General features: G+C 35.6%; 1 protein-coding gene across 4 annotated transcripts in view; it reads left to right on the top strand.

Moving 5' to 3' along the window:
* Window positions 1–24,814, top strand: part of NELL2 (neural EGFL like 2) — a 407,098-nt gene extending 382,284 nt beyond the window's left edge. For all 4 annotated transcript variants that reach the window (XM_082742286.1, XM_082742288.1, XM_082742287.1 and 1 more), the window contains exons 17-21: window positions 2,839–2,979; window positions 11,039–11,232; window positions 12,286–12,462; window positions 13,957–14,181; window positions 24,100–24,814. In XM_082742286.1, coding sequence (XP_082598412.1) covers window positions 2,839–2,979; window positions 11,039–11,232; window positions 12,286–12,462; window positions 13,957–14,181; window positions 24,100–24,150 — 788 coding nt within the window. In that variant the 3' untranslated portion in view covers window positions 24,151–24,814. The remainder of the gene's footprint in view (window positions 1–2,838; window positions 2,980–11,038; window positions 11,233–12,285; window positions 12,463–13,956; window positions 14,182–24,099) is intronic.
* The last annotated feature ends 1,930 nt before the right edge of the window (window positions 24,815–26,744 follow it).

Below are 26,744 nucleotides of genomic sequence, written 5' to 3'. Positions count from 1 at the left end.
TATGACATGTTGGGAAACACTGTCCTATGCGATTGTAAATTCAGATTTTTATAAGTTTAATTCTCTTAAAATAAAAGACAGTTTAGATGTATATTAATCTCAGTGAGGCAGAAGTTATTTCTGGTTTGTGCATCCTTGTTTCCCCAGCACTTAGTACTTGGCACATAACAGGCATTCAATAAAAATTGAATGCAAATTAATGAGTAGTGCATATATTTGCATATTCATCATCTAAAATACTACTTAGTAGTAATAAATAATAACACAAACAGGAAATGAAAATACATTTGTCCAGCATACATTTGTATTCCCAGTCTTTAGAACACGAAGTAATATAATACATTCTCATTAAGCTTCAGTGAGCATATTTGTAACGTAGGAAAGGGTGCTGCAATATAGGAGAGAGAAATGGGCCCAAGGCAGTAAGGAGTGGGTCTAGCGATTGCAAAGAGGGAGGAGAGAAAGTAAGTGATAATTAAAAATTGAAATACATATCTATGTCATGAGATCCAAGCTAAGCCCGCAACAACTGTGTTCAGGCAATAAAAAAGGATTAAATTAAAGGCTAAATATACATGCGAAAGTTGTTTCAGTGGAGAAGGCTCTGTTCCATTAATAGTTACTTGCAAATCACCAATACTAATGGCCAGATTCTTCTAAAACAAGATACTATACAACTTCCCCCTCATGGCCTTTCTCCCAAGAAACTCACTTCTAAAGCTGAAATCCCAACCTGTTTTCTTTTGTCCATGTAGTTAAGAAATGACATAATCAATTTTCTGCATCATTTGGGTTAGAAGAAAAGACTGTATTAGCTGAAATGAGCATAGCATTTTAGTCCCATTTATAATCGGAGATTCATCAGTTAGGGAGGCTCCTGAAATACAAATAGGCTGTTTCATAAAGCCTAGGAGGCCTCAGTAAATGGAAGCAGTCCGCATCAGCTATTTGTCAAGAAGTCAGTGGTTAGCTGATTTGACCACTAACAATTATTTTGACAGTAGGAATTACTGACAGTAGGAACTAACTCTTCAGAAGAGGAACTACAGAGGCAAAAGATTTCTTGGTTCAGAAATGATGTTAAAATTTTGCAATGATATAAAATATATATATATATATGTATGTATGTATACACATATATATAGTGTGTGTGTGTATATATATATATATATACTTATTGCCTAATCTAAGACAATGGTTTGTACCTTGTTTTAGTGAGGGGATTCTGGGCTTGTCAAGAAATAAATGAGAGATGGGTTATTTCTCTTTTAAAAAAAAAAAAACCAACAGTGTATTTATTCAAAAAATGTGTCTCTTTCAAAATCGAATAGAGAAAAGGCAAATTTTTAAAAAGAAAATGAAAGGAATATATACTTCCGAGAATTTGGAGTTCAATGGGATGGAAGTAGGAAGGAAGTAGATTCTGTGGAGCTGAAGTGGACTGTCTTCAGCTGAGAGAGGACTCTAAAATGCAGGCTTTCCCTTCAACATGTGGGACACTGCCATGCCTGGTCACTGCAGCAGGCACTGAAAGGCAGGTGTGGCAAATATATAAGGGCTATCCTACCTTGGTGAGTAGAATGTTCAGCTGTGGCATACAGCTGTCAGGATGGAAGTAGGGTTCATATGGATATTTCAGCAGCCATGATTTGCTATCATCTCAGCATTTAGCAGGGTCTGAGTCAGTCAGAGCATCGAGCAGAAGGGGCATTCTGTAAGGCAACTCCAGGAATTACTTTTTCCTCTGTGAGCAAAAGAAGAGACCTGGATTGATTTTGGATGTTCTCATCATTAACAGACTTAATGAATAAGCCCATAGTATCAGATAAGATTTTTAAATGGCAGCATGCAAAAATCTGACCCAAAAAGTAGAATAAAAGGCTCACAGTATTCGGGAGTAATAATAAACCATTGGAGGAAATATGTGAAACTGAAGATACGTAGCTCTCTTTGTTTAGACAATTTTCCTGATTTCAGCCTTTGTTGGCTTCTATGAAGGAAAACATACCTGAAAGTCAGGCAACAGTGAACTCTTAGGTGACCTTGGTTAAACCCCATAATTTTCTTTTGCCTCATTCTTCTTCCATCTGTTCAATAAGCAGTCTACCTGGCAAGGTTTTGTTGTTGTTGTTGTTTTTGAGGGTTGAATGAGATAGTATATGTGAAACCCATTAAAAATTGACATCAGTGGTATATATTCTTGAAAGTATTAAGCATGTTGCTATTGCTACTGGAGATGAATGAAATTTTGGTCAGGTGCGTAGGTTACATTTATAGTAATAAAAGACCCTAAAATCTTAGTGGCTTAAAGCAAAACGCCTGATTTCTTGCTCATATTCCATGTCCATCAACTAGGGGAGGACTGTGCCCCATATCACCCTCACTCAGGGACTCAGACTGATCTTTAGAGCCCCTGGGGACTTTCATTGCGATGGGGAAGGGTACATGTGAATCACAGGCTGCATCTTAATATGACACATGCCACTTCCTAATTGGCTTCATGCATTCATATGGCAATCCAAGCTTGTGTCAGAAGAAGAGCTAGAAATAGGTGGTGAGAGCACTAATGACCCTCATAGACCAGTTCTTTTCATTTTATCCGTTTTTGATGACTTTTGCAGAGAAGCCATCTAGCTATTTCTCCTGTTACTAATACCACTACCTTCTTTCTATATAGCTTTCAACAACCAAGTAGACTTTCTTGACTTTCTGTTTCCTCAGTTTTAAGGATTTGCTGGCACTAAAACATCTAGTAGCTCTCTAGCAGAATATTTGAGTTTGGGGCAGAGGAAGCTAACAATTGTGTAACATCCCGTTTTTGTTTTCTTTGCCAAACAGACATAGATGAGTGCTCTGATGGCTTTGTTCAATGTGACAGTCGTGCCAACTGCATTAACCTGCCTGGATGGTACCACTGTGAGTGCAGAGATGGCTACCATGACAATGGGATGTTTTCACCAAGTGGAGAATCTTGTGAAGGTCAGTACAAGGAAAAGAACTAGAGCTTAAGAACATCTTTTGAGCTTGAAATATACACAATAAGGTGTAAATAGTAGACATTAATGTAATGTTTAAGTTACTGGTGATTTTTGCTGTGTGTTTGTACAAATGATGTTTGGGAACATGTTACAATTGAAACTTTGCTTACTAATTATGATAATTGACTTTTAGCTATTTAGAATTTGTGACACTAAACTGGTTCTCTCCAGATATCTGCAACTGTTAAAGGATATTTTTAGAATGAATAAACCCATAGTATCAGATTTTTAAATGGCAGCAGGCAAAAAAGCTGATCCCAAAAGAGCTAGAAAAAAATAGATGAGGCAAGCACAATAGAAGAAAAATAGAGGGAGAGAAAATATGATAATGATCTGGCCAAGGATGATATTCACAGTACATGCTACTCTGGACCATTTCTAACCTATCACTTGGCTGGCAAAGTAAGAACTGTTTAGTGAATATTGGATACAGAAGACATGATCCCTGCTTCAGAGGAGATTTCAATCTCATGGGAGTAGAAAATTTCATCAGTTCATATATAATTACTTACCATTAATTTTGAATTATTTTCAGTGAATTGACAAACAACTCTGCCTCTCTGTATCCCCTATTAAAGGGCATGACTTTTTAGAAAGCAAGCAGGCTATACAAAGACTCATGAATAATTGCTAGAGAAACCACCCACACTGAAAGGATTTGCCCTCAGATGTTTGGCAAGGGAATCCTCAAGAAGTTATAATTTTCTCCATTTGTATTTACACCTTTATAGATTAACAACCTGAGAGAATAATGTGACTAAAATGACACAGCAGTGAAAGCCTTGGAGAATCCAACTTAATAGTACTTGACACCTAAATGATAAGGTGTCTTTTCTTCTTGGACCTCAAAGGGTTTTCACACAGAAAAATAGTGAAGCAGATTAGGGTGATAGATGTTTCCAGTGCGCTTTGCACTTTGCAGCTACAGAGCTCTGGGCCTTAAGTAGAGGGATCATCCGAATTTTCTGCATAGGAATGGGAATGCTGTTGCCTTACCAGGAGCTAAAACCTGGCTTTTGCAAATAACTGCTTCATTGTGGTCTGAGGGCTTTGCCTGGCCCTCCTGAACATCTCAGTAGAGAATGCGAGCCTGCAGAATCCTAGGCCGCCTGGAACCATGGATTGCAAATCAAGAGACAGATCAGACTGTGATTTTGCACTTCCCTGACAAACTACTTTTTTCATGAAGTCTACTTTTCTTTTTTTAAGTGCTACCTTTTTGTTAAGATTATCTTTTACTTTAAGTTATACACACAAAGAATAAATATAAGCTGATTATAAATAATTCAGGTCACACACAAATATATAGATTAAAGCTTAAAATGCATCTTAATTTTATCCCTCCCCTTCCTCATCTGTTCTACTTCCCCAGGGGGAACCTGTGTTTAGTTTTGCTTGGAACCCTAGTACACCCTTTCCATGCATTGGAATGGGAAGAGAAAAAACACATACCTCTTCTGACTATCTCACTTTACATTGGCAGTGGCACTCACTCTTTGAAATTTATAACTGCAAATCTCAAGAGGGCTGTATTAGTTATCTATTGATGCATAACAAATTACCCCCAAAACTTCGCAGTGAAAAACAAAAGTTCTCTGACAGTTTCTATGGGGTTGGAATCTATGCATAGCTTACCTGGAGGCCTCTGGGTCCACAGCTTCTCACAAGGTTGCAGTCAAGTTGAGAGGAGTAGGACTCTGCTTCCAAAATTGCTCATGTTGTTCTTGGCAGGCCTGGTTTCCTACAGGCCCCAAAACATAGTTGCCCAGACCAACATTTTGGAGTCACTGTTTCTTTCCTTTGTATTTCATATCCAGTACATTAACAAGTATCATAATTTTGATTTTCAAAATATATTCCCAGTCTTACCACTTCTCACATGTGTGTTGTCACCACATTGGTCTAAGCCATCATTATCTTTTGTCTGGACTAGTGTCACTTTCTCCAAACTGGTCTCCCTACTTCCTCCCTTGACTCCCTTAGAGTCTTTTTTCTCTAACACTAAGTATGATTTCTAAACGTCAGAAGTAAGAGCATGCTCCAGTTCTGTTCCAATGCCTGGAGCCTTTCGATCTCTCTTCAGAGTAAAATCCAAAACCCAACAATGGCTTATAAGAGTCTACATGACATGAGTATTTGGCTTTCTTGCCATTTCACAAATATACCAAACTTGTTCCCTTCTCATGCACTCTTCTTTTTGTTGTTGGAAGGTCTTTCCCCAAATCTTTGCATTTTTCTTTCATATGATTCAGATTTCCTCCAAAATGGCTTCTTTTGGAGTTCCAACTTAAAATAACATACTTCTCCAACACTCTTCATTTACCTTGCTTCATTTTTCTTCATAGAAATTATAACTTCTCCTGAAATGATTGTATATTTTTTTGCTTACCTGTTTATTATCTTCCACAGAATCTTCTATATGACGTCTAAGAGATTTTTTGTGCTTGTCAAGCACCAATGCCTAGGACAGTGCTTGTCACATAGTAGATAAGATGCTCATTTGTCCAGTGAAAAAGATTGAGATGGATAAAAATTGAGAGAGATACAAGGATACACATAATATTTAATCAAAAGTACATTAGGAATACAATCTCTGTTAGAAGTAGACATATAATAGGATATATAGTAGATACAGTCCTATGTTAGAACTAAATATATAAAATAGTGATCAGGACAGAATAACAAAGCATAATCAGTACACTCACAAGTGTTCAGAAAGTAACAAGGAAAACTAAACTAGGCATTAAAATAACACATGATAAAGATGAAGATGGGGAAATAAAGAATTGTATGCGATGTTTATGCAAAACAGACTTCAAGGAAATTCTTTAAACATGGAAATAGCTGGAGATCTTTTTCTTTTTAATACAACTCTGGAAAGATAATTCTACTATTATCTTCCAATAGAATTTTTAATGATTATCAGAGAACCTACAACTTTTTCAGAAGATAATGTGCTCTGAAAGATGCCTTTAAAAATGTTATAAAAAAAGGCTAAAATGCTTCTTCTAAACAACTATCCATTTGCTAAAATTCCAGTGATTTGTAGAATTGTAATATTAGTATTTAGAAGGATACAGTTTTAAGAGTATGATTATATCTGAGCAGGTGCCATATTTCTGTTGCTTAAAAAAAGGCATTTCAAAGTGGACAAAGTCACAGCAGTAGGTTCACAATTACTCTGAAGACATGCATAAATATATTTGAAGACATGAATAAATAACTGTGTACCATTTCACCACTTTCCAGGCTGCAGTTGAATAACCTACAACATACATGTTGATAAGCTGCATTCATACAAATTATATGCTGTTTTGGTCATCCATTTATCTCAGAGGTATAGATATTTAATTCCCAGATAATGTGCCTGACTACCATTTTCCTTTTCCATGTCATCATTTCTACTATGCCTGGAAATATGTCTCTCTCTGAGAATAAAGCCCAGAATATTTTTGCGTAAGAATATTTTATTTACATGCCCACTCTCACCCCTCCGTTGCTTTAATTTCTGGATTATTTCTATGCGTGCTGAGGCTTTTGAACTTATAAGACCAAAAAAGAAACAGTGTTTATAGGATAGAATCTAGTATGATGCTCAAGCCAAATATTGTAAATTCTTGACCTAAATCAAGAAGAAGGACAAAAATGAAATGAATCCACCTTACCTCAACAAGCAGTTACTGAATCTATGCACAGGAACCTTCAGGAATTTGCCAGGCATCTGCTGCACAGAAACATAAAGGAGGTGTGGTCTCTGCTCTTAGCCTTTGGAAGAGATGGAATATGTACCACAACTGTCATACAAGATATAGTGACTTTCTTAATAGAGGAGAAAGCTATAAGGCTGAAAATAATAAATACTTGGAGAAAAAATATAAATGTAGAGCTGTTAGGAAACAGAAGAAGAAATGATTTCCTGCTTGGGCACAAGAAAACTTTGAGCGTCTAGCATTTGTATGAGGACTTCAAGTATGCTGTGATTATTGGCAAGTTGAGAAAGGATAAGAGAGATAAGCAAAAGAAGTAGCTTTAAATTCCTTTGTAAGAAGTTTGAACTTGACTCCAAAGGACCATTTTTGAGAAAGGAAATGATGAAAATGTATTTTCACCAAATCCATATTTGGGCCCAGTTCTATTTTCTGAACTCCAGACCCATATATTCAACTATTTGCTGGACAGCTCTACTTGGAAACCCAGAAGAAAGTGTAATTCAACATGTCCTAAACTAATTTGTGCCTTTCTTCATCCTGCCACCCACTTTCACTCCACAGCCAAGTCTTGTTCTTCTTTCTTTAAATAGGATCAGCCAAATATTTCCAAGCCAGAAATCTAAGCATCATTCAGGACCACCTCCTCTCCCTAATCTTCAAAGCTAACAGATCATTAAGTTGCTTTATTTATTTAATGATTTTTTTCTATTTTTGGAAGATTCTCTCCTGTTTGTTTCTTACTCTTCATCTCTTCACTGCTAATGGTCAGTTCAGCACTGTGCTTAAGAGTACAGACTTGAAGCCTGACTACTTGGATTCTCACTTGAGCTCTATACCTTACTAGACCTAGGGAGAGTTATGCAACATTTCTATGCTTCAACTTCCTGATTTATAAAATTGGGAGAATAACTGTATCCTTCAGTTGTTGTGAGGATTAAATGAATGATTATGTGAAAGCACTTAGAATTTGGCACACACCAACCAGTAATAAGTATTTGCTTTTATTATATGACCATTGCTTGCCTAGACTACTAAACAACCTATTAATTGATCTAATGGCTATAAATTCAAATCCACTGAAATCCTTTTTCCAAAATGAAGTAAAAGGAATCTTTCTTTTAAAAAATCTGATTTTTTTTTGCAGTTCCCTAAAATGACATTTTATTGTCTTTATGATGAAGTTCAGATTTCTTTCCTTTTTTTTTTTTTTTTTTTTTTTTTTTTTTTTTTTTTTAAGATTTATTTATGTGAGGGACGCCTGGGTGGCTCAATTGGTTGAGCAGCTGCCTTCGGCTGAGGTCATGACCCATCGTCCTGGGATTGAGTCCCACATCAGGCTCCTTGCTTGGCGGGGAGCCTGCTTCTCCCTCTGCTTCTGCCTGCCACTCTGTCTGCCTGTGCTTGCTCTCGCTTCTTTCTCTATGACAAATAAATAAATAAAATCTTAAAAAAAAAAAAGATTTATTTATGTGAGAGAGAGAAAATGCAGGGGAGGAGCAGAGGGTGAGATAGAGAGAAACTCAAGCAGACTCCACACTGAGTGTGGAGCCCAGTGTGAGGCCCAATCTCATGACCCATGAGATCCTGACCTGAAACCAAGAGTCAAACGTTTAACTGACTGTGCCAGACAGGTGCCCCTGAAGTTCAGAGTTCTTAACACAACTTTTACTTGGGCCCTGAGTACCTCTTCAGCTCACTGTCTAACTACTCTCTTCCTCCTACACATTTAACTCATTCCCTCTAACACATCTTGCTGACTCTAAACTTCGGGTTTTCAAGTACACCTGTACCTGTACCTCTACCTAGACCACCCTTTCCTTCTCTTACTTGGCCAAATCTTATTCATAGTTTAATTGCCACTAGAATGTATATGTGGGCAAGAGGAAGATCCAGAAAGAGCTACCAGTGTGATAGGAAGCAAGAAAATTTATTAGGGAGGGAAAATGAACTGTATCAAATGCTGCTGTTAGATCAAGTTAGATCTGAAATGAGACTTGGATTTAACAACATTATTTCTTCAATAACTCACTAAAGGAGTTACCAGTATTTTTAAAGTTGAAATTTTTATATATCATAGTAGGTTTTTCAAAGCGCGATATACACCTCTTGTGTACATTTAATTTAGGAATTTTACCTTATAATAAAACTCTATGTAACAATGAATTCCAAAACTCTGTACTACCATTCAATTGAGAGTAGTCTCTGCATTGGGAAACCAGTGTAGAAAACAAGCAGGGGATCGGGGGGAGATGAATAGATGAATTCAAATTAATCCAACTCCCATTGTACTGGTTCATAATGATTTTCCGCCTATGCATTTCTCCAGGTATGACAAGTACATGTCAACCGATGTTGTAAGTAATTTATTACTCTAATTCTTTATCATAAACGTGTTTATTTCAGAGCACATGTTCTTTTTGTGGCTGGACACCTCTTCTTTGTCTTCTGGAGCAGATCCAAGGATTATCTCTGCCTTTAAGAAAAAAATGCATTACCTGACAGCAGAGTTTTTATTTTAAATGTCAAGCAAAATGAAATGATTGTAAAAATCCAGTCATTGCATTAATGGAATAGTATTCATACAGTGGATATGGAAAGGGTTATGTAGTAAGAAATATTTGTACAGTTTGTGGTCAAAGAGACCAAATAACTATGGTTAATGTTTTTCCTGTGTATTATAGTTCCAAATTGTAAGAATATTTAATAGGAAATGAATATCAAGTCATCAAATATACCTTATTATTCTGAATAGACCAAATATAAAGCTATTTTATAAAGTTATATAGAATTTCACTTCTTGTTCTTTCTCTAAATAGCATCAGCCAAATTTCTCGGATCTGAAAAAAAATACCTATTTTATATAATGGTTATACACACACACACACACACACACACACACATTTATCAATTTACTTTTAAAAAATGTGAATTATATCGTCATGCTGGCTAACAGTTCTGCTTTTGATCATACTCTATAATTATAAACTATATTATCCTTGACAAATCAGGCTATAATAATGTATTCACTGTAGTTTAACAAGAATCTTTTCAGCCATTGTCTCAATTCATTGGTTTTGTTGAGGTGGAATTGATCAAACTCAAGGCAAATCGAGAGAAATATATCATGTGGCTTATTTTGAGGAATGCATATATGATAGAACTTAATATTTAATCATTTAAATATGGCTAAAATATAACATTGCCTAGGCCACATCTTCAATAATGTTGAAACCAAACCATTTAAGACAGGTATCCACTAAAGTCTATCTTTTAAAATTTTCTGAGAAAAGCAGTACACAGTCCCCCTGGTTTAAAGCTATCCATTCCATCTTCTCTCTAACCCACTTTTGCTTTGATTTAATTCTTTCTTTCTTGACCTTTACTCAGAGGAAACAGATGAAGTAAGAAATAACTGCTCACTGCCACTCATACAATATCCCTGAAATGTATTTTGGCTTATGATCTTTAAATTATGGGGATAAATAAAGTGAATCACATTTCTTCTAACGGACCTGATCTGTGGGTCAAGATATGTTTGCTTTTCATCTGTATGAAAATGCTTTAGGCTGTGATTGCCATTGGCATAGTTGAGGTCAGGTGAGGAATGGGTCATTGCCAGTTGAGTGAGGCAGGAGCCAAAACAATCATCTGAAATGGAAAAGTTAATAATTGGGAACGGATTTGTGAGACAGATGGTAATTGCTGGTGGTCAGTTGCCCTCTGTGGGTGGGGGGCAGCCTGTGAGGACAGTATGAAATGCCTGACTGTATGTAAAGAATGCCCTCACCTGGGCCAAACACCTGGTCTTACGTGGGGGTGACAGGTGGGTGCTTCAAGCTGAGTAAAATGCCTTGGAGGCCCCATGCCACTTCATCTACCACCGAGAAAGGATTTGGGGTAAGCACTGAGAATGGTTTTCTGAATACAAACTCATAGGCACTTTTAGAATGTCAACTGCCACTGCTTTTTGTTTGATAAATTGAGTTCTATTCTTACTTTCAAAAAATATAAGTGTTCCATAAAGCCTGATGGTATTTACAGAGATATAAAACTTGAGAATCTAACCAAGGTTATCTGGCATTTGAAGTCAAGCATGATAATGTTTTCCTGTGAAATCCCTAGATCATTATTAACATTGCTTTAGTCAGCATTTAATAGGAAATGCATGCCAGTAAGATGAGAATTAATTTACAGTTGGATGCTTTGTGTTAGAGACGACGTGCCTGATTGCAGTTGTTTGAAACCGAGCATATTCTAAGCACATTGCCTGCTGCCTTTTCTTGGCTGTAGATATCGATGAGTGTGGGACTGGGAGGCACAGCTGTGCCAATGATACCATTTGCTTTAACTTGGATGGTGGCTATGATTGCCGATGCCCTCATGGAAAGAACTGCACAGGGGACTGCATCCATGATGGAAAAATTAAACACAATGGTCAGATTTGGGTGTTGGAGAATGACCGGTGCTCTGTGTGTTCATGTCAGGTCGGTATAAATAAAACACTTTAATCATTTTTATTGGGATGTAATTTGCATATGTTTAATATGTAGAGCTTGATGAGCTTAGACAAGTGAATGCATCTACTTAACCACTATCACAGTTAGCACAAAAGGACATTTTCATCTGCTCATAATGTTGTCTCTGTCCTTTCTTAGTCCCATACCATCAGCCTCAAGGATACACTGATTTGGTTCACTGTAGGTTAAATTTGTATTTTCTAGAGCCTTCTGTAGTAGGTAGTACATATAGTACATAACTTTTTTTGTCTGACTTCTTTCTCCCAGCATTGTTTTCAACATTCATTTGTATTATTTTATAATATAAATATTTTAAATATAAATATTTAAAATATTTCCTTTTATTGCTGAATAGCATCCATCCTATGGAAATGCCACAATGTGTTTATCTGCACATGTTGATAAAACTTTATCGCTAACTATGCTAGTGCTTCCAGAGGAGCAATATCATATTTGAATGAATGTATAAATGAAGCTAGAATGGACATACTTTGGACTGTGAGTGAAAATAATCTATTTAGACTGGGTTTCAGTTTTAAAGGGATGTTCTACTTTATTTACCCAGTCGATAAGAGTGACTTAAGTTATAGTTAGATAAGTAGCACTCTGTATAAAAGACTCAATTATTATGAAAGAAATTGATAAGTTTGTACACAACTTAAGTTCTAATTTATTCCATGAATTTAACAATAGGTAAAGCTTGTTGACTAACTACTAAATACAAACACACATGCCCTCACACAAAACAAAATTTAGGTAGTAATCTAATTACTACACTAATAAGTACATGTATATTTACATATGCACTATCCACATTCATATACACATAAGGACTGCATAGTGGTTACTTCATGTGGGCCATTTCTGAAAATTTACTGGTCAAACAGTGTTCGGAAAGGAAATTGGAAGTTTTCTAGCTTGGGTAATTTCTGTGTGTTAGCTACAAAATGTAACTAACCTTAAATCTATTACATTGAGAAACGGAGGCTTTTGGTAACTGCTTTCTTCTTTCTTATACAGAATGGATTCGTAATGTGTCGTCGGATGGTGTGTGACTGTGAGAATCCCACGGTTGATCTTTTTTGCTGCCCTGAATGTGACCCAAGGCTTAGCAGTCAGTGCCTCCATCAAAATGGAGAAACCTTATATAATAGTGGTGACACCTGGGTTCAGAACTGCCAACAGTGCCGCTGCCTGGTAAGTTTAGCTACAGGAAGTACAGGGGCAGTTCCAGCCCAGAATCTAATGAGGGGACAGTCTTGCCCTCCCACATCTGCCAGTTCTCAGCACCTACCTCGCCATAGTGCTGGCAGTTACAAAAAGTGAACCCAGTTAGGATGACAAGATGGCAGGCATGCAGTCAGGACCCGTGAAGGCACATCCTGGAGTAAATGGTGGACAGTATGTCATGTACGTCTTTCCAGAGTCAAGAAGAAAAGACTCTCCTGGCATCCACAGTCCCATTCAGCTTAGGTTTACTCACAGACCGTTATAAGCAGAACAGCAGCATTCATGAAAATTGTAATTTTTTTGTCCAAGTAGAACTTCTGTTAATCCATTTCTATCAGTCATGCTCAGACTTAAAAAAAGAAAAAAAAAACCATACTTTTTTTCCTCCTAAATATTTTAACATTAACACTATTCTAATGGGCACCTGTTTTACACATGATACAGATTTGCAACAAATACCTACTAGAGTATTAGAGTTGAATGTGTGAATATTCAATACATTCAATATTAGAGTTGAATGTATTTACAAAATTTCTACTGGAAAAAAGAAAATAAAGACTTGATCAGGAAAACATCAATCTTTTTTCATTTGACCAAACTTCCTGTTTCTTTTGAGTAGTGTAAATGAAAAGGAAAATTGGTCTATGTGTCTTTATAGAAGAAAGTTTCACAGATGCTACTTCTAAAGTCATGGCTAGTTTCCTTTCTATTTGTGTGAGGATATTTTTAAGGCAATGCTTTTTTGTTGCTTCCTTTTTATACTTTAAACCCAAAAATCAATTGAAAGAACAAGGTCAGTTTCTGTGCCTGAAGGCTGCTTTCATCTCCAAGACCATGAGATTCAGAATTATGAAGAAAATAGGAAACAGGTGGGAGCTAAATTTTAAAAAGATCCAGTTCACACAATTTTCCCATGTGGAATAAAGAAGCCTGAAATCAGTTCCTAGTTGTTTTTTTCTCCAAAATCCCCAACCTGAGAAACATATAAATGAACAAAGATAACCTGTCAAATTCCCTTCATATTTCAGTTGATTTTCTTGTAAATGGACAAAAGTTTTTTTATACAGAAGGCAATAAATGAGAAGGTGGGGGGGGATCAAAAGAATGAAAAAAGCACCTAATATGCAAAAATCTAAGTAAAACCTTCTTACATAGTAAATGATTCTTCTCTGTCAGGGAAAAGATAGGAGAATGCAAATTTGATTGCTTTAAGGGAGAGGGTTCTGATTTTGTTTATTGTTATTCTTGTTTAATCTTTGAACAGTCTTAAAATCCAACTGAAGTACGGCCCTCAACACTTTGATAGGCCTTTTGTAGATTCCCTGCAAGATTCATGGTTTTGAAGGTGTGAGTATCCATCAAATAAACTGAGTATTCAGTAAACACTGTGCTCCCCCCGCCTCCTCCCTCCATACCCTCCCTTCCTCTCTTCCTGCCCCTGTGCATCTGCTTTTCTTACAGCAAGGGGAAGTTGACTGTTGGCCTCTGCCTTGCCCAGAGGTGGAATGTGAATTCAGTGTCCTCCCAGAGAATGAGTGCTGCCGGCGCTGTGTCACTGACCCTTGCCAGGCTGACACCATTCGTAACGACATCACCAAAACTTGCCTGGATGAGATGAATGTGGTTCGCTTCACTGGGTCCTCTTGGATCAAACATGGCACCGAGTGTACTCTCTGCCAGTGCAAGGTAAAGCCTATTAAATCCAAGTAGGGAGACCTTGGCCAGCTGTACCCAGGGCTCATCGATATTAATGTGTTTATCCTGGCCAATGGAAAGCATTTTTTTTTCATATTTATTGTTGAAACAGAGGTGGGAGGAGGGCCACTCAGCTTTATGAGTGCCAAGGTTAACTGCCCTGTGCATCCTCAAAGCAGATTCAGAGAAGGAAGTGCACAGTCAGAAACCAGAATCATCAGTTATTTATGTCACCAGAACAGAAAGAACCTAGAGTATCTAACTGTACACATCTTTTTTAAAAAAATCTACAATACAAACTTCATGTTTCTTTTTTCATGATGGAAGACAATATTATTTTATTGATTTTTATCTGGTCCTTTTATGAGGTCTGTAAATATATTACATTTTCCAAAGTGAAAATCAATATGGAAAAAATGGGCATATTTCTTGGTTTGTTGTGGCCAGTTACATTGGGTTGAAAAATTTAAGATCTGTTGTTTATTTTATTCCTACAGTTGGAGAAAAATCATTATAAAGATTTTTCTTCTTATTTTCATAGGAAAATAGAGCATGTACCTTTTACTTCAATGAGAACAAAAATACAGATTAATGTAGGCAGTATATAGAGTTCATGATACTGGCAAAGTTGAAAGCATTCTATTTGATTATTGTTCCTACCAATGTTGATTCAGTGGTCACTGTATTTCATAGTCATAATTTTTGAATCAACACTAAAACTAACTAAATTATCTGAAGGCTTATTAACAACAACATGGGAAAGCAAAGATTCAGATTTTTTTCCAACATAGCACAGCCAGATATCTCTTAACTACTGCTTTTTTTAAAGTACACAATTCCATTAATTTTTTTTAGAACAATTTAATTCAGATTCACTTAGCATAGATTCTTACTAGAGTGGCTTGATATAACAGGACAAAAAAATATAAAATGCTTTAAGCTTTGAGACGCTATTATCTATTTCAAACCAAAATTCTCTTTCAATGTAATTTTTGTCAATCAAGCGAAGCTTTATGAGTGAACATTTCATGCCTTTCCTGAAAGTGCATTAGCAAATTTGAAAGTTACTACTACTGCTACTACTACTACTAAAAGTGACTTATCTCTATGCAGTATTGCTTTAATACACATTTGATATGAGTACACCTAGCAGTACATATCCAGAAACTTCAGCATTAATGACCAACAGGGAAATACTTTCTGACAATTAATTACCAAATAAAGTTAAGTCCCTTTACACTCTTTAAAAAATAAAAAAATTTATAAGTAATCTCTAGACCCGTAATTCAGCTCGAACTCACAACCCTGAGATCAAGAGTCACATGATCCACCAACTGAGTCAGCCAGGCACCCCATATACACTCTTAATCCAACTAAGATTATTGTTCTGAGAAGCGACAGCAAAAATATAAAGCGGTGATAGGATGAAGAACACACAAATATGGCGCACACAGATATTTCCAATAAAAAAATCCGTTCAGTAATAGAAAAACATGAGAGTTTTCTGGGGTGAAGAGCATAAATACGTTTGTCATTTCCAGCCTTATAAACAAATAGGGTTTTTTTGCCTCATGATAGGAATGAATATATTCCAGAAAGTGTATTTTAGAATTAAATTCATTTTTTGTCAGATAAATGCTGATTCTCAGAAGTTACTGTTTGATGCTATTTCCCTTTTCCCTTCTTATTAAATATGAGTTATAAAAACATGTGCTATTCTACCAAATTTAACCCAATACACATTTTATTTTGTGTTATTTTAAAAATAAATGGATGCAACAGGCTACAGATACTGCATTGGAGGTGAGCATTTTCCACAATTTGGCACTTTCAGATCACCATTTTTACTTTTTACACCATTTACTTTTTACCTGTCCTACTCTCCTATGAATTATTCATTCTAGTCAATAAATACATTGTGCTGGGTATTATGCTGGTACCAGGAGTATAATGATAAGCAGAACAGATAGAACTATTCCTGGAAATTATTACCTAATACCTTATTGTATTGAGCTAAGCTGTCCAGTATGGTATTTAGTAGCCATATATGGCTATTTAAATTAATTAAAATTAAATAAAATTAAAACTTCAATTTCTCAGTCACCCTGGCCACATTTTAATTGCTCAGTAGCTACATGTGGTTATCATATTAGACAGAACATAAAAACATAAAAAGAACATTTCTTTTGCAGTGCCTGGGTGGCTTAGTAGGTTAAGCCTCTGCCTTGGGCTCAGGTCATAATCTCAGGGTCCTGGGATGGAGCGCCATATTGGGCTCCCTGCTTGGGGGGGAGTTTGCTTCTCCCCTCTCCCTCTACCTCTCTTTCTGTTCTCTCTTTCTCTATCAAATAAATAGATAAAATCTTAAACACACCCACCCAACCCCCCCCACACACACACACACCCCACAACATTTCTCTTATCACAGAATGTTCTGCTGGACAGCATTTGGTCTAGAAGTGAAGAATGCAGTATCTAAAATCAGGCCACCTGGATTCAAACAAAGCCTGGTTGGCCATACTAGCAATGTGACCTCAAGGGATGGTCACAAATCTCTCTGTGGCTCAGTATGCTCCCCTAAAAAAAAAATAAAATAAAAAAGAATAAAAATAGTACCTACCTAGGAATACTTTTAGAACCTACATGAGAGGATTGCTATAAGAATAAAGTGAGAAGATCCATAAAAAGTTTCTTACACATTTCATGCACATTCAGAGTAAACACTCAATAATGACTATTCTTATTATTGATAACAGAGTAAGTAGATATTAATCAAGTCATAAATAGATAAAGACAACATTCTAGACTGTGATGGATGCTCTGAAGGAAAGGAGCACTATGCTAAAAGACCATACAACATGGGCACCAGTTATCTCCTGAGCAAGTGGCTTGAAGATAAGATTTGAGGAATTGGGAATTAGTGGGGTGTTGGGGCGGGGGGGGGGGTGTTAAAGATGTCTTTTTAAGGATGCCTTCAGATTTAATTTGCTTAGGTTAAAAAAAAATCCTCCATTAATAGGTTAAATTCTTTTTTTTTTTTAAGATTTTATTTATTTATTTGGCAGAGAGCCTGATGCAGGGCTTGATCCCAGGACCCTGAGATCATGACCTGAGCCAAAGGCAGAGGCTTTAAACCACTGAGCCACCCAGGGGCCCAAGAAGTTAAACTCTTGAGTCAAAAATGAATTACTAAATTTAAGAGAAACTGTGAATCCTTTGACGGGTCAGAGTGCTTTTAGGCAGTTGTTCTTTGAGCTCCAAACAATAACTAGGGATGTGCCCAGTTGAGAAATGACTATGAAGGGAGGCGGGATTAGAGGGTAATTTCCTTTAATAAGTAATTACCAAACAGACCATTTGGAAATTGGAAACCAGGGGGCTACTTCTAATTCCTGGGGAGACTCTAGATGTAATACTGAAATAATTGAGGTATAAAGAAAATTAGAGTTTTAATGACGAAGCTCTTAACTTCCTGAACTTTACCTTCATTTACCAGAAACAGCAGACTTAAAGTTTTGAAAGCCAACCTCTGTACTAATATTAGAATAGATAACTAGATCTATGAATGGAAACAAATGCCCCACCAATGAAGACATTAAAACGAAGACTTTCATGTATGATTGGGAGAGATTTTCTTATCAATAAAGAAAGAAAGGATTATTCTATATAAGGATGGCTGGACAGCAGTTTGAAGGAAGTAATTTTATATGCTATCATACATCAAAATCAATTCTACATGGAAGAAATGTTAGATACTAAGAATAAAAAGAAGATATAATCAAATGTTAATTAACATTCTGGAAGGAAGATGTCTTTTCTAACTTAAAAGTGATAAAGAATACCTCAGAAAATTTAGAGTTTCTATAGATAAAATTTGTAAAACAAGAAGTCACAATTAGAGACTGGAAAAATATTCTTCCAGAAGATATTATTTCTTTGTTAAATTAAAAACGTATAGAAGTTAACAAGAAAATCATGATTTCTCCCAAAAAGAAATCAGCAAAGAATAAATAAACAATTCACTAAAACAATGCCGCTATTAAAAAAAGAAATTATTCAGCCTTTCAATAATTAAAACTCTAAGGTAAACTAAATAATGAATTATTATTTTCACATACTTTAATTAAAAAAAAACAACTCACAATAATTTTCCAATGCTGACAGAGATGTACTGGAACTGTAACTTTTATGAATCGTTAGTGACCTTGAAAAACACATGTCAGCATGCCACAATACACCTCTTTGCCTACTCCCCATACCAGCTCAAACATCTTTTGTCCTGTTAATCCCAGGTCTGAGAATATAACCTAAAGAAATACTCTAAAATATGGAAGGGGAAGGTGCTATATGCATGACAATATTCACCTCAATATTATTTGTCATATAAAATCAAGGAAGATGGGTGCCTGGGTGGCTCAGTGGGTTAAAGCCTCTGCCTTCACCTCAGGTCATGATCCCAAAGTCCTGGAATCGAGTCCTGCATTGGGCTCTCTGCTCAGCAGGGAGCCTGCTTCCCCTTCTCTCTCTGCCTGCCTCTCTGCCTACTTGTGATCTCTGTCTGTCAAATAATTAAATAAAATTTTTAAAAAAATCAAGGAAGAAACCAAGGTACCCAAAAATAGAAAAAAGTTCAAAAAGTTCTAGTAACTCTTTATGTTGCAATATATCATATTATACTATAATTATGTAACATATATAATTATATATTATTCAGCCATTGAAAAAAATGGCTTAAAATAAAACCTAAGCTAAAAATACAATATGTAGGGGCACCTGGGTGGCTCAGTGGGTTAAAGCCTCTGCCTTCAGCTCAGGTCATGTTCTCAGGGTCCTGGGATCAAGCCCTGCATCAGGCTCTCTGCTCAGCAGGGAGCCTGCTTCCTCCTCTTTCTCTCTGCTTGCCTCTCTGCCTACTTGTGATCTCTGTCAAATAAATAAATAAAATATTTTAAAAAATACAATATGTAATTACATATTTTTTCCAATTAATTGGAAAAAAGTTGACAATAAAACAGTATGAAAAAAAATTCTATAAAGACATACTAAGGGCGCCTGGGCGGCTCAGTGGGTTAAGCCACTTTCTTCGGCTCAGGTCATGATCTCAGGGTCCTGGGATCGAGTCCCGCATCGGGCTCTCTGCTCAGCAGGGAGCCTGCTTCCTCCTCTCTCTCTCTGCCTGCCTCTGCCTACTTGTGATGTCTCTCTGTCAAATAAATAAATAAATAATCTTTAAAGACATACTAAAATACTGCTGGTAGTGGGATGTGTAAACATATATTAATTATATATACATCTACTTATAATCTATATAATTTGTAAGCATATTAATATATTAATTATACAATAAATGATTAATAAATGAATAAATGCTAAATTTACATAAATAACATTAATAACATAAATAACTTTAATATATATTATACTTGTATTATATATAAATATATTAACTGAAAATTAAAAGCCAGCTGTCTTCTAATCTTGATTTGAGTTTAGCACAAAAATAGTGACAATGACTTTTTTTTTAATTTTAAAATATAGAATAAATATAGCCAGAAATAACAGGATGTTAAGGAAACTTACTTTGTACTATGTAAAAATAACTAATTTTTATAATTCATTATAATAGTAGATTGTTACTATTCCTAGTAATCAGACTAAGTTTCAGTGGAACTCCTTTTATTTTAGTTTTTATCAAGGTAATATCAAATATAGTGAAATGAATAGTTATTTCATAACTAAATATTCACATAAATATAGTGAAATGAATAGTTATTTCATAATAGTTATTTCATAACATAAAATTTGATGGGTCTTATAAATCAAAATATAGACTATTTCCAACACCCAAATGAGTATCTTTTTGTTCCCCCTTCCAGGCAATACCAACTTACCATAGTAAACTTCAATTTGATTTCATTGTAGTAGACTTATTTTGCCTTTTTAAAATTTCATATAAATGGAATCACCAGGACATACTCTTTCATGTCTTCTGGTAAATTAACCATTTTATCATTATGTAATGCTCTCCTTTTGTCTAGCAAGGCTTCTAGACTTGAAGTCAGGTTTTTCCAGATACTCATTTTTTTTGATCCATCTACTTTCAAACCATCTATGGTTTTATATTTAAACTGCACGTTTTATAGATCATGTATATACTTCATTCTTATTTTGTTATCCAGTATGACAATCTGTCTTTTAATTGAAGTGTTTAGTCTGTTTATATTTAATGTAATTTTTTGGCATTGGTAGATATAGGGCTACCATTTTGCCATTTGTTTTGTTTTTGTCCTATTTTTTCATATTCCTATTCTTCCATTTCTTCCTCCTTTTTATTTATTAACTTCCTGTATTATTTAAATTTAATTTTCTTCTGGATTTTTAACTATAACCTTTTATATTATTATTTTAGTTGCTGACCTAGAGATTACAATATATAGCATTAATTTATTATAGTATAATAAGATTTAATATTAAACTACTTCACATAAATAATAACTTAAGCATAATAGAATTCCATCCCCCTTAGTTTTTGAGCTATAATAATCATATATTTTATAACTATGTAAGCCATACACCCTAAAATTCCTTGTTATTATTTTTTGCTTTAATGAGCCAAATATCTCTTAAGGAAGTTAAAGGAAGAAGAAATGCTATATTTCAAATTTATCCATATAGTCACCATTTCTAATGTTCATTTCTTTTCACATATTTGAGACTCCATCTGGTGTCACTTCCCTTAAGCTTTAACTTCCTTAGCACTTTCCATATTATAGATCCATTGGTTAACAGATATCTCAACTTCCATTTATCTGAAATTACCTTTATTTTTAAAGGATACCTTTATTAAATATAGCATTCTGGACTCACAGATTTGTTCCCAGGACTTTAAGGATGATTCTCTGTTGTTTTAATGCCTCCATTTCTGATGAGGATTCAGCTATTTGTATTTTTGTTCCTAAGCAGAAAATGTGTATTTTCCCCCCTCTATTTCCTTTTACAATTCTCTTATTTTTTATTTTTAGAAGTTTGGCTGTGATACACTTATATGTGATATTTTGTATGACTTTATTCTTAGGTATTTGCTGGGCTTATTTTTAAGTATGTAAGCTGGGGCAGGGGCGTGTTGGTTTTGTTTTGTTACCCAAGAAATTTGAGAAAATTTTGACCATGGTTTCTTCAAATATTTTCTCTGGAATTTTCTCCCACCTCTTCTTCTGGGACTATGATTACTCATATGTTATATGTCTTAATACTATCCTGAAGGTCACTGAAGCTTAATTTTTATATCAGTCTTTTTCTTGTTGTTTTGGATTTGATAATTTCTATTTTTTGTTATAAGTTTGCTGACTGTTCCTTCTGCCATGTCTAATCTGCTGTTAAACCAATCCAATGAATTTTTCATTTCAAATACTGCAAATTTTCATTCCAAAATTTCCACTTAATTCTATTTATAGTTTTATTTCCTGAGATCTACCTTTTTTCTTTTTTTTTTAAACTTCAAACATATTTAAAATGGATACTTTCCAGTTCTTGTCTGCTAATTATTCCATCTGAATTATCTTTGAGTCATTTCTATTCACTACTTTTTCTCTTGACTAGGAGTCACATTTTCTTGCTTTTTTTGTGATATCTAATACTTTTTTATGGTTTATCAGATACTATGGATGATATATGATATAGATCCTATGTTCTGTTAGCTTCTTCTGAAGACTATGTTTGTTGTAGCAGGTTGCAAATTACTGGCCTATCACCTTGCACTTAAGAAAGCTTCCCTTTACTCTGGTTAAGTAGGTCTGTTCCAGATTTACCCCTGTTTCTAGGGTGAGTCTCTTAATCTTGAGACATTGTTTTACTCCTAATCATGACCCTTTTGAGCTTTCACTGAAAAGCCTGAATTTTTTTTTTTTTTAATCAATCCTTCCTAACTTGGAAGGACACAGATTTTAAACACTGCTACCCACAGTAAGCAGCATTTGAAATCTCTGCCTTAATCTTTCAACCTTCAATCTATAACTCATTATCTCTTTAGTCTCCTCTAATTCAAAGACCAGCCAAGGGTTTGAGAGGACTTTATATGCTGATTCACTCCCTCCTTTCTAGATATTTCCCTCTGAATTTATAACGACCCTGGCAGCTCTAAAAGTTGTCCTCTCCTGTCTGAGTCCTATCAGATTGTGTCTTTCTGCCTGAGTTATAGTTAGCCTAAGCTCTACTGACTACAGAGTGCCCTAAGGGGAAATGCCGAGTAAAAATAAATCTCACACAACACATTTCCCTTTTACAAATTGAAACCTTTCCAGCGTCTGACTGCTTTTGGTCACTATCTATTGCTTTCAAATAGTTATTTTTTTTTCTATTTTGTCCATACCTTTTATAGTTATCTGTGGGAAGGTTAGTTTTATGTAAGCAACCATACCATTACTAAAATGATCTCCAGTAGGATATTTTTGTTCTTGTATGAACTGTGTTTCCCTAATTGAGGAGTTTCCAATGCTATATGATTGATACAGCATCTATCTTATTGTTACAGAAAATATGGATATGGAATAAGAAAAACATACCTGGAAGATTTGGGAAAATACACAGTCCCTTTCTAAAACATACTCATGGGAAAGTAATGATTTTTCCACCTATAGGAATCTAATGCTGGCTTCACATACTAATTGGTAGAAAGCTCCAGAAATTCCCTCACTTTCTCCTTGAGGAACTGATTCTCTCAGGAACTGGTACATCCCTTATATCAGCGTCTCCCTGGACTAGGAAAGATGATGTAATGGTCATGGTTAGAAAACCTGTCTTTGAGCGTGATGACAAAGCTTTAATATGCCACAAGAGATCCAGGAGATGTTGAGACTTTCTCTTGCTGTCATAATAAGAACTCTGCTTCATAAAAATTAAGAACAGAAGAGTATTGGCTTAAATTGATTATATTCTTCTTGGAATTGGACTAGTTTTCTCCTCATTTGGTATACTTCAAAGAAGATTAAAGTATCAAAATCTTTTTGTGTTATAGAACAGACACTTTTAATTTTGTCATAAAGTATAATACGCTACTTTATCTCTACACTGTCTTCTTTACCAACTCAAAATTCTCACCCAGACCTTTTTTCAGCTTCTTAAATAAATGAAATGATTTTCACTTCAAAGCCTTTACTCATTCTGTTCACCTTGCTTTTGGCTGACCCTCTCACATTGCCTTGTGGTGTTGGCTTAAATATCACGTCTACAGAAAAGTCTACCCTGACCACCAATCTAAAGAGCCAGTTTATATTATTATTTAAAGATTTTATTTATTTATTTTTATGACAGAGAGAGGGAGAGCAGGAGCAGGGGGAGGGACCAAGGGAGAAGCAGACTCCCCACTGAGCAGGGAGCCCATTATGGGAATCAATCCCAGGATCCTGGGATCATGACCTGAGAGGAAGACAGATGCTTAACTGACTGAGCCACCCAGGTGCCCCAGTCAGTCCTGACGCCACCTAGTTTATTTCTCTTCTAGCAGCTTTCACAATTTTTGACATGTTCTCTTGGTGTTTATTAGCTTTCTGCCTCCCACCCCAAATTAACCCCTGCCCTCTGAGGGTAGTGACCATGTCTGCTTATTCATCAATATACCTAGGGCTCAATAAACTCAATACATATTTTGTGGATGAATAATTGAGAGAACAAGTATGATCTAAGAAGTTGCCGTGTGGTAAATAAAGCTAGTCTATGATTTGCCACAAATAACTGGACATAACTGGTCCTGCAGAAGTCGAGACATGAGAATTAACTGGGCTGTTGAACTTGCAGGGGTGCCTAAATAACAAGGCCTGGTCAGATTTACGTGCACCAATCAGTAAGTGTGAGTATTCACTAATGGCTGAACAGCTTATACCATCCTTTTCTTTCCCCTTTTTTCTTCTCTAGAATGGCCACATCTGTTGCTCAGTGGACCCACAGTGCCTTCAGGAACTGTGAAGTTAACTGTCTCACGGGAGATTTCTGTTTAAAGAATGTTCTTTCATTAAAAAGACCAAAAAAAAAAAAAAAAGTTAAAACTTAAAGTGGATGATTTGTGGGCAGCTAAGTGCAGCTTTGTTAATAGCTGAGTGAACATTCAATTATGAAATTTGTGAAGCTTGAGAAAATCACTAAAGGAAAATTCTTGGGGCAAAACGAGACCAGAATTCTGCTTCTACTGTGTCTGACATCACTGTGGTAGAAGAATGGGTGTAGAATACACACCATGACATCATGACCCCTGGATATAAAGCCTGAGCCCATCAGAGCTTTGAAAGCCTCTAGCTTCACTGGTGCAGAAAATTTCTCTCTAGATCAGAATCTTCACGAATCAGTTAGGTTCCTCACTGCTGAAAATAAAATGCAAGGCAGTGAATGAATTATATTTTCAGAAGCAAAGCAAAGAAGCTATAACCTGTTATGTACAGTATACACTCTGAAAAGAAATCTGAAACAAGTTATTGTAATGATAAAATAATGCACAGGCATGGTTACTTAATATTTTCTAACAGGAAAAGTCATCCCTATTTCCTTGTTTTACTGCACTTAATATTATTTGGTTGGATTTGTTCAGTATAAGCTCGTTCTTGTGCAAAATTAAATAAATATTTCTCTTACCTTATAACGTGTCCAAGTGTCTTGTTTAATGTGTTCCTTTCCCCACAGATGCCTCAACATACAAACTGTTTCCTAGTTCTGCTGATGAAAAACTCCTACCATGCTATTTCCAAATTGAAATGTGATTTTCACTAAATTATAGGTCTAAGTGGGAAGTGTGATGGATACCTTCATTCTGCCTCTCGAGACCCTCTCAATCACATTTTCTACCCTGTCTGTATCCTGGGAGCTGATCTATATGGACCATATTAATGGGTTCCCTTGTCCTTTGGATTCTATCTTGGTTTTACCAGTGGGAGCTGCTTGCAAGATATCAGAAAGAGTTAAATTTTGGAGGGTTTTTTGTTTTGTTTTTGTTTTGCTGCTGGCTCCCATTCTGCCAGAGCACTGCCGTGAATAGTGGTGTCACCTCACTAAGCGCTCCATCTCCTGACCCATGGCCCCGTCTGATTTCTCCAAGTTCTGATAATTTCTTCTATTTGCTTCTTCCAGCTTAGGGACAGTCACAACTATGGCTCTTTTCTCCTCAGGAGGTACCTGCCCTGCCCCATTTCTTGTTGATTTCCCTATTTCCTATCACATCTCTATAAATGGTCCCTTTGTTAAACTCTCTTTAATTAGCCAGCTTGTGTGTGCCATCTGTTTCCTGCCAGGACTCTGACTGATACCCACAAGGAAGGGAGTATATGAGGGTTGGGAATGTCTTCAAGAATTGGTCCTTCACATTTTGATATAAAAAATTAAAGAATCCCAATGTTAGGAGGGATTATGACATTACCTGTTAAATTTGTTGATATACTAGAATCTCAAGAGGAAAAAAAAGTAAAAGATTGAAGCCCCAATAAAGGACATGTAATCCATTATTGCCCTATCTATATGTTTTGCATTAGGGCAAAAAGCAAATACAAAAATTATCAAATTAAATTTTAGCTGCCTAGAGACTTTTAGTTTAAAGAGGAAAATGGAAATGGACAGTATATGACCAAACTATAGAAATGTTAAAGTGGCTTTTCACTATCCCTGCACCATTGCTATGGAAACAATCTTACACTCGCTGAGCTAAAGGATAATTTATAAATGTCTTAATGCTTTGGCATGTGTAATATTTATTGAATGTGTGAATTCAAGTATCTCTCCATATTCCCTGGATTTATCATAAATTATTTTTTCTGCAGCCTTTTTATATCTAAAATTTCAAAAGAACACAAGGGGTTTTTTTTCTATTATTGAATATGGTAAATAATAATTTAGTCTCCAAGAAGATATTAATTTGAAGTTATTTCCATGTGATTTTTTTTTTTGTTATATGTATTTTGGATTTCATACTAAATCTTCCTGGGAAAATGTATTTTATTTGCATTAATGAGGAGAGTAAGGAAAGTGTGTGCATGCAGGTATGTGTGTAATGTATATACACAGAACATCTCCATCCATATACTCATATATATGCATCATTTAGATATTTTATGACTTTTGGAAGAAGAAGCAAGGCTGGAATTGTATATTCCCAATTTGTTATAAACCTTTGTAGGGCTCTGAGGAGTTGGATGGTTTGAAGACCCCTGGTTTCTATAGACTGCTAAATGAAAGAAAACTCTTATAACACTGAAAAGAAGGAAAAATAAGATTATGTTCTTCCAAGGACTATTAAAGCAATGAATGTGTTCAGATTGAATTTTTTCCCTTCAAGGTTTATACCATAAAATGTAGATCCCAGGAGAATTACTATTTACCTCAACAAGCAGTAATCAATTGCTTCTTAAGAACTTTGTTCCTTGAAAAAGAGGTGGTTAATGCCCTACTTCTTACTCTAGAAATAATTGGCAAAATGCCGTCGTTGAATTATGCCGATAGTATAAGAAAGTGAGAACTTTCCATGAATTTAGAAGAAGCATGAATTTACTTTGGGGGTACTTGGCTCTTTTAAGAGCAGC

The sequence above is a fragment of the Mustela nivalis genome (genome assembly GCF_964662115.1).
Source record: "Mustela nivalis genome assembly, chromosome: 7".
Classification (NCBI taxonomy): domain Eukaryota; kingdom Metazoa; phylum Chordata; class Mammalia; order Carnivora; family Mustelidae; genus Mustela; species Mustela nivalis.
The sequence above is the reverse complement of the archived record's forward strand: the minus strand, read 5'-3'. Positions and strand labels throughout refer to the sequence as shown.